Source organism: Python bivittatus, unplaced genomic scaffold (genome assembly GCF_059951505.1).
Source record: "Python bivittatus isolate LINGU-HERP-01145 unplaced genomic scaffold, Pbiv_v1 ctg000840_np1212, whole genome shotgun sequence".
Classification (NCBI taxonomy): domain Eukaryota; kingdom Metazoa; phylum Chordata; class Lepidosauria; order Squamata; family Pythonidae; genus Python; species Python bivittatus.
In genome coordinates this window covers 30329792-30342492 of record NW_028277113.1, presented here as the reverse complement: position 1 = coordinate 30342492, position 12701 = coordinate 30329792, and the positions used below count along the sequence as shown (strand labels likewise).

At 35.6% G+C, this 12701-nt stretch overlaps 1 protein-coding gene across 2 annotated transcripts in view; it reads right to left on the bottom strand.

Annotated features, from left to right (window-relative positions):
* SPIRE1 (spire type actin nucleation factor 1) overlaps window positions 1–12701 on the bottom strand; it is a 79348-nt gene that overhangs the window by 33970 nt on the left and 32677 nt on the right. For both annotated transcript variants that reach the window (XM_088131050.1, XM_088131051.1), the window contains exons 4-6: window positions 6982–7107; window positions 4478–4561; window positions 445–609 (exon numbers count right to left, since the gene is read on the bottom strand). In XM_088131050.1, coding sequence (XP_087987176.1) covers window positions 445–609; window positions 4478–4561; window positions 6982–7107 — 375 coding nt within the window. The remainder of the gene's footprint in view (window positions 1–444; window positions 610–4477; window positions 4562–6981; window positions 7108–12701) is intronic.

Sequence of the window (12701 nt, the reverse complement as noted above, 5' to 3'; positions counted from 1 at the left end):
GGAAGAGATATCTAGAAGCTATCCAAATTCTTTCATAAAGTATTTATAGCTTTCACATATACCATGAAGCAAAATGAACTTCAATTTTTATAAACTAGTGTTCATGCTGAACAGGTTGGTAATTTTTGTTAAATCCATATGATACTGTGCAAGAATGCGCCTAGTTTTACACGTCTAAAGAAATATGGTCCTTGCCCCTTCCAAACAGCAGATCTCATAACATAGCAACCACTATTGAAATTGAAGAGATTCTCAAAAACAGCTTGGGATTTAGCTAAGATTCTAATATTCTAAGGGCAAAAGCTAAACAAAGCAAAATAAAACCCCTCCACAAGACATTAGTTTTTCAAATTAACTAGAATAGTTCCCTTTTTTCCTTTTGGTAGTCCTAACATAATTTATGGCTATGTGAAGAATCATAAAATTGATTTTGACAGAGCTTACCATAACCTTTCTTAATGTATAGCGCTTGGATCGGATATCATCCATTAGCATTTCATATGGAGTGAGCTGATATTCTATGGGAAGAGGGTTGTATTGACGTTCTTGAACTTTCTTAAGTTTTACACCATTTCGCAAATCTCTCATAACTTGAACCCAAAACTGTGCCTGAAGTTTAATCAAAATAAAAATAAAAAGTTAACATGTATCAACGTTTGTACTACTGTATTTTAAGCCCTACTGAACTTAAATACTTTGATAAACTCTTTATAGCTTCCACATATACCATGAAGCAAAATGATGCCTCAGTTTTTATAAGCTAGTGTTTACTTTATTGAATACTGTAACAAATAATTATCTTTTTTCCAAATAATTTCCTTATATTATTCCATTTTACCTAACATAGGGCCAAATATTTCTTTGTAAGCCTGTATACAGGATAGTAAAGGTTACAGCAAGCAAGCAGTTAATTACATTGTCACGCAACCAAATTATCAGTTGAATGTCTTGATACTGATAATATAACATCTAGAGGTTTGATAATCTTAATCATATTCATTGAGAAACAACTCCTCTCTGTGGTTACACTGGTTTAATTTCAGTTTGTGATTTTTTTAATAGTAATTATTAAAAATTATTATTACAACAAAAAAAAATAATACAAACTAAAAAAAATAAAAGAAAAAGAAAAAATAGAAGGTGCAGAAAGGGAAAAAAGAGGAAAAAATAGAAAGAAAAACAGAAATGAAAGAAAAAAATAGAATATAGTAAAGAAAACAAAAAGAAATATATAAAGAAATGACTCCCCCCTTCATCACAAGTATAAACAATTTTAGTAACTTATCACCTCCTCTTAAAATACAACAAATGATGTCTTCTTTCTGTATCCAATCTCTTATCTATAAACAAATCCATAAAGCCTTGTCATTTCAGTCCTGATATCAGCAAAAGTCCATTAAGGGTTACCAGAGGTAACAAAATATCTATTTTAACCTTGCTTAAATAAACCCACTTTATATTCCTTCCTTTTACTTCTAATAATCTTGATCTTTAGCCCCTTCAAATAATGTCCTAGAACTTGATTTATTTTTGTTTTTTCTTTGTTCCTTCTCATAAAATTCTTCAAAGCTTTAATAAGCCTCTTTTGTAAATCCAATATAGGAAAATTATCCAGCTCACTCTCTTGGTTTGTTATTTGTATATCTCTTTAATTATTAAAACATCAGCCAGTTTCTTTTGTACATCCAGTGTAACATCTTTTTCCATTTTGTTCTTATAGCCTGTTATTTTAAAATCTACTTTCAAATCAGTCTCAATCTTGTCAGGTAAAACTTGTTCCTCTTCCATAACATATTTTAAATGCAGTCTATCTATAGAGGCAGACACTCTTAAAATTAACTTCTAGGTGGGTTGTTCAAAAATATCCTTCAGTATGTTCAATGTTAAAACATTTTGCTTTATTCTGTATTTGTAAATCAAGTTTGAGTGTTCTTCTCCTTTATTTGTAATCTTTAGTCCCTTCTAGTTCCCTTTAGTGTCCAATTATTAAAGTTTTTTTAAAATTCAAAATTAAAGCATTTTCCCACGGGAAGGATTCTTTATAATTAATTCCAAAATATTATTTCAAATTTATCTGGACCCTTAGTCCATTTGTAACTTTCTAAAATCAAAGTTTTAATTACCCTTTTGCTGTTTATTCCAAAAACAATTTTTTAAAGTCCTTAAGCTTGTATTTAAAACTTCTTTCACTAAGAATTGAAGGAAACTCACCCGGTGCTGTAAAACCTGTCAATCCAAAGGTTCCTAATAGCTAAAAAGCAGTTAACAATCAATTTCCAAAAGTGATTAGAAAAGGAAGTATGCGAACTCAGTAGGGTGCTAACTGCAGTTTGAGCAAGATGATTATTCCCTTGTCTCCTAGAGCTCTAAATCCTCCAGAGACCACTGTCTTGTGGTTTCCTCGTGAGGAGCAACTGTTTGGAGCACTTGTGGATGATCTCAAGTCCTTTCCTTGTTTGGAGAATTATCAAAGAGCCTGTCTACTCACTGGCTCTTCATTCTGCTGTAGTTGTTGGCTCCGCTTTTCATGAAGCTGTCTTCACTCTGCCATTTCTTCCCCAGAAGTCAATTTCAGTTTGTAATATCCAAGTACATGGACAGGCCACTGCAAGTGTTATATTCTACAACTTGATTTCTGGATCTCTGGGTAACTTGGCTTCTAAATTTTAACTAGATATTTATTAGAGATGGCTTTGTTAATATCATAAAAGCTTCACTGAGAGATAGCAGGATACCTCCATCTTAAAAGGAGGAAATTATTAGATCTCTTCTTAACAAGATTTCTTTCAATCCTCCTTGAAGATGGACAATTATAAACAAGTCTCTAATCTTTCATGATTGGGAAAAGTTATTGAGAGGGTGGGAGCTTCTCTGATACAGAAAGACTTGGTGAAAGCTGATTAACCTGGTTCTGTTCCTGTCTCTTAGGTAGATTTGACACAGTATCATTCAGCTGCTCTTTGAGCTATTGTATTTTAAGATTAAGAGGTCCATTCTATATCCAATGCTCGTGGTATCTATACAAAACCACTGGAAGAGATCATCAGGAAATCTGGAACAAGGTCACATCAGCAGGCTGATAATATAAAAATCTATTTCTCTGTAATACTAAGGAGTACCATATGTTGTGAAAAGTTCATGATTAAAATTGGTGTCACTATCAACTATTCCAATTACACCTATTTTCCCCCTTGAAATACTACTCCAAATGTCTGAGGTGCAGTATGAAGTGAGACTTTTAAGTAAGGGGCTGTAGCTTAAAAATATGCAGAAAGCCATCTCAGCTGCTCTCTCTCAATGACAAATGCAGTTTCTGTCACACTTCCCTTGCAGTCTAAACTGGAAACCATTAATCCAAAGGACAACATACTAAGAGCTCTGATTAATAATATTTATTAGAAAGAAGTTACGGTTGCAACATAAGGATTCCAGTGAGCACTCTATTTTCAAATGTGACAGGAAATCTAGGGTGGCACATCTCTTGTTTGTTTCTTTCCACTTTTCTATGTATAGGCCTCTTTTTGAAGGATGCGCAGTCTGCATCTGTTCCCTGTTTTTATAACTGTAATTTGTATCAGAGAGCCAGTTTGGTGTAGTGATTAAGGCTAGAAACCGGGAAACTGTGAGTTTTAGTCCTGCCTTAGGCATGAAGCCAGCTGGATGACCTTGGGCCAGTCACCTGTCTCATCCCCAGGAAGAAGGCAATGGCAAACCACTTCCAAAAATCTTGCCAAGAAAACTGGAGGGGCTATTCCAGGAAACCGCCAGGAGTCGACACTGATTCAGAGGCATTGGTGGAGATGGCAAAACTGGCTACTTTGATTAAAGAAAGGACATTGTCCAGTTTTGTTTCTATTTGGAAACTACTCTTGGACTTTTTACTTGACACACAAAAAAATGAAATTTTGATTTTGGGATTTGATGACTGATTTATTCTATAACTACAGAAATATCTTGTATTATTCTTTTTATATTTCTTGTTGATATAGACTTATTTTGTAATCTTTTTAAATATTAGAGCAAAGGATAGTTTTTTATTATGTGAATTTTTAGATATTGGCGTAAGAGGTGAATGTATTTTATACCTATGCCTGTACCAAAGAAAGTTGGAAGTTACTTTTCTTTTTTTGTACTTTCTCTTTTGTTGTTTGTTTTCTTTTTGATTTTTCTGTATTTTACTTTTTTCGGAAACTCAATAAAAAGTTATAAAAAAAAACTGATTCAGAGGCACAAACAAACAAACAAACCCACTATCAGCATGAGAAATACTGTCACATTCCAAAGGTTCAGAAAGTTTTCAAAATAAACACATGCATAACAGAGCAAGAACATAAATAATATTAGCCATGATTTTTATATATTTTAGGTATGTGCATCTCTGTATATATTTGATATACATATTTGATACATATTGTGTTTCTGGCTGTAAGGCTGTAATACAGATTAAGCCATTACTTTATAAAAAATGTAGACTTACCCAATCAGCAGTTTTTAATTCATCAAGATCAGTATTGGATTCCTCATTTCCTTCTTTGTCCATTTCCTGCATTTTCTTTAAATTCTATCAATTAAAAGAAAAACTACTTGTTTACAGTAGAGTTGGTGAACATATGGCCCTACAGATGTTGCTAAACTATAGTTATTAAATCTACCTAGCATGGTCAGTGGTGAAGGATACTACATATTATAATTCAGCAACACCTGAAGCAACCACAGCCCATTTAAAAGGGTTATAACTGTCACATGTTTATTTTGGCATTTGTCACTTCCAAATAATGTTTGGAATTTGGACACAATAAAATAAAGATAAATATGTTAACACACTGATATAAAAGTTATGGTAAGATTCGTGAAGGAATGAGGAGGTAAGAAGTGGAAAGCTGCAGGTAGACAGATATAGTGCTTTGAGGAGTGGAGGGAAGTAGAGAGAAGATGTTTAGTGGAGATCATGTAATAGGTATATTAGTACTCGCAGATGGTAGGGGAGGTTCTGGGTGGGAGATGGGGCAGGAAATTTAGAAAGTAGCATGAGAAAGGGATGATTACAGTTGTGAAGAGCAGAAGGAGATATGGTGGAAGGCACTGGATGAGCACTGGGAATTTATAGCCAATACCTCTTTCTGGCCCTTCACTCTCATTCTAAGAATCAGGTGTCTGGATTGCTGAAGACTATAAGCTCAGGATGATGCTATTAAATGCCAGGTTTATCTGTAATAAGACCATCCTCATCTATGCTTCAACTATAGAGAGAGTAGACCTGGCATGTGTTAACCAAAACCTGGCTGGGTGGGGAAGGGATTTCCCCAAGTGAGATGTGTCCACCTGGTTTTCAGGTACTGCATCAGTGTTATTCCAAGAAAAGGGAGGAGGAGTGGTACTAGTCTTTTGGGAGATTCTGATGGTAGCCAATACTATTGCAGCAGATGGTCTCTGGCAACAGATGTGAGGCTTTATATGTGTCATTAGACATTAGGGAGGAGTTGTACCCTTCTCCTAGTTGCAGATCAGTATACCTGCACTAGCTATTTGATCTCTCTGTGGGTTGTAGCTGATATGCCCAGGCTACTTGTACTGGACAGTTTCACTTTTCCTTACTTAGAGTGGGTTTGGAGGCAGTTTGGGGATTTCATGGTCACCATGACAACAATGGTTTATCCAAGTCATCATGGGCCTGATGCACAAAGGAGGCCATATCCTAAATCTGATGTATACCTTAGAGCAGTTGAGACATGATTTGATGATGGGGAAGTAAAAACTAGTCCATTGATGCCAAAAGGCTACTTGGTTTACCAAGGGGCTCTGGGAGATGAAGCACCAGAAGAGACTCCTGCAGCAAATCAAATTTGGCATGGATGTGCTCAAGCCTACATCATGGTGGTAAGGTGGTAACGTGTCACTATTTCTCCACTATTGTTGCATTTCAAAATGCCAGCAGTAGCCCTGTTTAAAATGATATTTGGACTACTGTAACTTCCTCACTATGGAGTTGTCCTTGGATCTATCTGGAAACCTGGTAGAGATAATGGCAAACCCATTATTGTCACATTGCACCAATATAGCAGGAGCTGCATTGGTTACCAGCTTGTTTGTGGGTGCTGGTTATAATCTACAAAATCCTACATAACTTGGGGCTGGTGTATCTTCAGGACTGCTTATTCTGGGTAGAATATGGCTACCAAAGACATATGGGTACAGAATACATGCTAAAAATCCCACACCCTCGTGTACTTTGACTGGTTCTGTTATTAATGTGATAATGATGTTATGTTACACAATTTGTAAGCTGCTTAGAATAGTTTACACTGAAGTGGCATAAAAGTAGCAGTAATAAACAGTGCATTTGAAAACATCTGCTTAGTAATCCTCTTTGATTTATGTTTGAAGATTTAAAGTAATAGTTGGCATATAAGAAGTTTATAAGGAGTACAAAAATACAAAGAAACTTAGGTAGTTGATGGTATATAAAGTTTAATAAATATAAAATGATTGATCATTTTTAAAGACTTCATATTCAACATTCATTAATCTTCTTTCAAGTCACAAAGTGAATTTATATAAAATAAATCCATTTAAAAACTAAAATCTAACTAAATATGGTAGTATTGAAAGAGCACACCAATACCAATATTGACTGAGATTTAAGTTATACTTATGTAGTACCACTGAAATGAAAATAATTATGATTAATGTAATTCACCTGACTGGTTTTAATGAGTCTGTTCTAACTATAAAACCAATCGAATAGTCTGTTTAAATATTTCAACACTTTTAATTATCATTTGTTCGTTATTTCCAGCACATTAGACATGATTTACAATGGTCTCATAAGGTGAACTCCTGAGTGAATTGGCATGACTGAGAAAGTAGACTTATATATTACAGAAACAACTATTTTAGAGTGGTAATACAAAAGAACAGAAATATATAACATCTTTAAGAGTTGAATAAGCCAAATAACTAAGCGATTTTTATATTGCTTACCTCTCTAGCACTTTTAATTCTGGCCAAGAACGTGTACAGCTCCATTGTTTCAGCAAATAGCGCACGGCATACTGCTTGATAGTGATTTGGCGCATCTGACTGGGTTGGCAGATGGGCAGCGCAAAGCTATGCAAAAATGTTATAATGACATTTATAAAAATGACAAAAGCAAAATAATTCTTGTTTTACAGAGAAAATACAAATGCCTGATTTAAAATATATCAGAGAAATGCAATTTCATTTTTTAAATGACATTTGTATCACAAAATATTTTAAACCATATTTTAATTATTCCATCATCCAAGGGGATTAAAAAGGAATGCTGTTATGACTGTACATTACCTAGGAATATCTAGAGCTATTCTGCCCAAGAATATATGCATTAATAAAGCCAGTTCATTTAGGATAGAACCTAATAAAACTTGCAAACAATCATTATACTAAAAGCTTGGCAAAGTGAGAATTGTAAATAGGAAAAAACAAAAACAAAGGCAGGATTATTTCTTCTCTAGGAATATATGGATCAATATGTATTTAACAGTTTCCATGAACAATATCAACTCAAGAACTTCTTCTTCAAGTTACAAAGCTTGCCAGATTTGTTCTTAAAGTTGACTGCATATTTTTTCAATTAGTTCCAGATCTTCACCTAATTAAAACATGGGTTAAAGTTAACTCTAAATTTGAGGAGTAATAAGTCTTATGCACTTAAGATTCTTTGGGAAACTGTATTTGTTGACTATCCTAAGCTTGATTAATCTTCCACTGTATCCTAGTATGTTATCTTCATCTCATCCCCAGCTCATGAGTGAGACAGGCTTAAACTGTCCATCATTCCAGTTTGAAAGTAGTGTTTCCCTATTAATGGCAGTAGCCTGTGATAGTTTCAAAGGCTCCTCCTCATATTCATGCTAATGTGTTGATGAGCAATACAGTCCTTACAGTGTTAATGTGGGACAAGTTAAGGAAAGTGATTGATGAACATCTCTATGTTGTTTCCGCTCCACCGAGCATCATTTTCTAATGGGAAAACAAACCTCACTCACTCTATTTTGTGTGTGGTATGTTGGGGTTGGGTGAATGTATACAGGTGCTTTTAACAGTGGATAGAAAATAAAGCTGTATGTGCTAAACCTGAGTCCAAAGTTGCCCAGTTGACACTCCCAATTTATCCTGTCCCTCTTCCCTATAACATATTAGTTGGACTAATAAGCACGGAGGTGGGATGCAGGGTGAAGCAGAAGGGAGGGACTGATCTATGGAAAGTGTAGCCATGCTAAATTCCCTATCAGCGGAAGCAGCAGAAATACTATAAAACCCACTCATTGGTGACAGAACCAGCAACAAATAGCTGTCAGAGCCTGGTTCTCTTTCTTGGTTTAAATAAAATTTCTGCCGGTTTAAAAGTGCTCTTCAGCACTCTCAAAAGACTGCTAAAGCCATCATTAAAAGGTCTAGCACTCTTTTAAAAAAGGTCTAAACCCACATAGTACCTAGCCAGTGTTTTGGAAAGGACTGGTCAGACATTAGGTAAGCAGATGCCTCTGTAGAAACCAGGAATCCAGTTTCTCCTGCTGTCTATACCAAAATGGCCATTGAAGGCTGTACTTAGTGACTGGGGGAGGGGGCATATCCACATCAGCCTAAAGTGGACAGATCCCAGACCCTGACCACACCGTCAGCCACACTGTTGATGAAGAAGAAGAAGAGGAAAAATACAGTGGTACCTCGGTTCACGAACTTAATTCGTTCCGCGACTCTGGTCGCGACCCAAATTGGTCACAACCCGAATCAAATTTTCCCATAAGGTTCAATGTAAATACGGTTAATCCGTTCTGACCCCTCCGAATGTGGTCGCCAACCGATTTTGGTTGCGACCCAAATCAAATTTTCCCATAAGGTTCAATGTAATTATGGTTAATCCATTCTGAACCATATGTATTTTTTTTTTTTAAACCACAAAAATATGACACAAAGTACAGTACGAAGAGAGAGAACGCTAACCTTGCTCGACGCGACTTCTGGCGTGGAGGACAGGAAGGCAGGTGGGGAGGCGGTTATTGCTTGGAGGGAGAGTCCCCCTCCCTACAGGAAGCCACGACCACGTGTCACAGCAGGGAAAATGGCCGCGGATCCTGATCCGACGTTCGTGAACGGAAGCAAAATTTTGAGAACGGTGCTGTTCGTGACCCGAATTGGTCATGAACAGAAGCGTTCGTGACCTGAAGTACCACCGTATACTGTTGAACAAAAATCTTTTCCTGATAAAAACTTTAACATTTTTCTTTAGTAAGCTGAATTTACTATTCCAATGAGTTTCGGGGCTCATTTTAGCCAGCCCTCCCCTTGTCTGTAGGAAACAAGGACTGTCGATACAAATAAGCCAACAGTTCTCTTCATTGTTTTTTCTCAGACAGAAACAAAGTTAATGATAGGTAAGCATACATAGACTTTGCCAAGATCACAAACAATACACAAACAACATGTGTTAAAATGTATGCATATTTAAGAATGTAAAGTTTTGCTATCTCTAAAACATGTGATTTCTCCAATTTAATGTAATGAAAGCTGTCTCCTAAATACCTTATAGTAGATTTCTGCATATATTCCATAGCCTATAGATAGAGAAGCTATTTTCTTTGTTTTTTTTCTTAACTCTCCAAGTGATTACAGGAGCCACAAATATAATACAAGACAGACTGAAATACCCTGGAAACGTATTTATTTTCGCCTCCATAAAAATTAAATCACCACCTCCTTAAAGTAGATATAGTATACAGGTAGTCCTCGCTTAACAACTGTTTGTTTAGTGACCGTTCAAAGTTACGATGGCGCTAAAAGTGACCTTCAACCGGTGCCCAAAGTTACGATTGTCACAGTGCCCCCACAGCCCCATCATCACGTTCCGGGCACTTGGCAACCAGCTCACACGACAGTTGCAATGTTCCAAGGTCATGTGATTGCTATTTGCAACCTTCCCAGCTGGCTTCTGGCAAGCAAAATCAATGGGGAACTGCATGTTTCACTTAATGACCAGTTGATTTGCTTAACGACTGTGGTGATTCACTTAACGACTGCATCGTTTAGTGACCTAAATTCTGATCCCAATTGTGGTCATTAAGTGAGGACTACCTGTAGTACAGTATACTATAGTATAGTATAGCTTTCTTCAATAAGTCAAAAAACAAAAAACAATCCTGAATTTAAGATGACACCCACCAAGGAAGAATCACCTGAAAAAGATTACACATAGATGCTCAGGTACTGTGCAGTGTTTAGGTATGCAGTGCTTCAGAATAAAAAGTTAAAAGATGGAAAAGGATGGAGAAATTTTAAGATGTGCAAATCTTGATCAAACATTTATGGGTAGTATGTGATCTGTAATGAGGAATGAATGTTAAATGTAGTAAAAAATGGCTACGTATAACACTGTGCTTCTATAAATTATGCTAGAAGAAACTTTTAAAAAGTTGAATGTGGTGGGAATGGGGTACTTCAGTGTGAATGGTAAAATATGAAGAGACAGGATCAGTAATAAAATGGTGCTGAATGAGTGTGGACTGAATACAAAATTGATTGATATGTTGATATCGACATATAGGTAGTTCTTGGTTAATGTCAGCAACTGGGACGAGAATTTCTGTTGCTAAGCAATGCGGTTGTAAAGTGCAATGTCACATGACTGTGATGTTTAGTGACAGAAATTCTGGTGTTTCCAGTTGTCATTGTTAAGCGAATCCCCATTTGCCATTTGTGACTTCCTGCCACCTTCCCCATTGACTTTGCTTATAGGAAGCCAGCAAAGAACATCACAAATGGCGATCATGCGACCATGGGGACATTGCGACTGATGTAAGTACAAGGACCAGTCATAACTACCACTTGTTCAGCACCATCGTAAGTTTAAGTGATTGCTGAATGAGTGGTCATTAAACAAGGACCACCTGTAATATGTTTTGTCATATGGAGAGAAAGAATGAGATTTAACAAAACTTAACAACATAACAAATACACGAAGAAAAAATAATTGGATTGAGAGAAAAGAGAAGACTGAAAACGTTCACTGGAACTGATGTGATCCTCAAAGAAAGATGCTTTTATTTTGTTAACTTTCTATGATTGTATTTTATTTTATTTTATTTTATTTAGCTGTAAAGTTCTAATCTTATTTAATCATTAAGATTTATTCATTAAAAGTAAATGGCATACACTTTTTTGGCCAAATCTCAGCACAATTAAATCGCTAGCTTTATTTACACGGGGCCTCCACAAATATATAATTTTAAGTGGGCACAACATCACTAAGTTTGAGGAGGGCATACATACTAGTAAGATTTTGGTTAATTTTGGTGGTTTGGGGAGGTTTCTTTGGGTTTTGCTCTAAGAATTTCTGGAGACACAATTTTCATTTTTAGTTTCCTGATTATCAAGATCACTCAGTTTAGCATGAAGAACAACTTATCATAATTCATATTATGACAGTTTATGACTTCATCTTTCTCATAAATGGGCATATTTTGTTTTTTCTAGTTGTGCCACATCCATATAAAGAGCAAGTGCATCAGATGAACCCAAATTCTATGTGCTGTAACCTATGGGGTAGTATTGTAGAGGGCTGTGTTGATCAGGTGAAATTAGACTTTTTGTTCCCCAAATCTTCTCCTAAATATACAGTACATAATAGCTATTCATTGGATGGTATCTAACCTGGTGGATCTCAACAAGCTAAGCAGGATCGTATCTGTTCAGTATTAGTCTATAGTATCGATTGGAAAGTTGAAAAAATGTCCAAGAAGAAGGTAAGAGCAAACTATGCCACATTATTGGCAGGAAGTCACTAGGAGTCAGATTATGTTAATAGCAATCTAGGGATTGTAATCACTCAAGATGTGGATACTGTATCTTGACAGAAAAACTATGATGCCAAACTAAAAGGTAAATTTACAGTGCTAAATAAAGAAGTTTAAATAAAGGACTGTTTACAGAAAATCACTTTTTGTATCCCCAACTTTGCATACTTCTTGCCACAGAAAATATGTCCTTTAGATCTTAATCTGACTGAGATACACAGATCTCTCTGGTACATGTTTATATGAAAATGGAATGTGCTAAGAATGTGTGGGTTGTAGAGGAATATTACATCAATGCAGTGATGAAATTCCCAAGAAGGTTTGCATTGGAATGACTATTTGTGTAGAGGATAAAAAACTGAAATGGAGTAAAAATGAAAACAAAAACAAAAGACAGCTTGGTGTCAAGGCATATATGCATATGTCAGAAGAAAATAATATTTTAAATTAGAATATACTGTAAGAAATGCTGATGGAATTACCTATACATGTCAGTTACAAGATTACACGCTGTTAGGTGATAGTTAATGAGTACACCACAGTAAAAGCAGATACATTATTTTAAAACATCCATACATTTTGAAGCATCCAACTTCCACATTTCATATATTTCCTCTATAAACAGTATACCATAAATATAGAATTAAGGCTACAGATCCAGCTCTGTAGATAAATAATTTTTATAAACAAACAAACAAACAAACAACAGTTGTAGCTGCAACCCCCAGTATTCCCCATCACTACTATGCAGAATTGACTGCCACTAGTAATAGGCAGCAACTTCTATTATAATTATATGACCATATACTGTATGCATCATTAAAAGTACATTCAAATGTGCTACAGAGCTACCTCTTCAATAAAACTAAC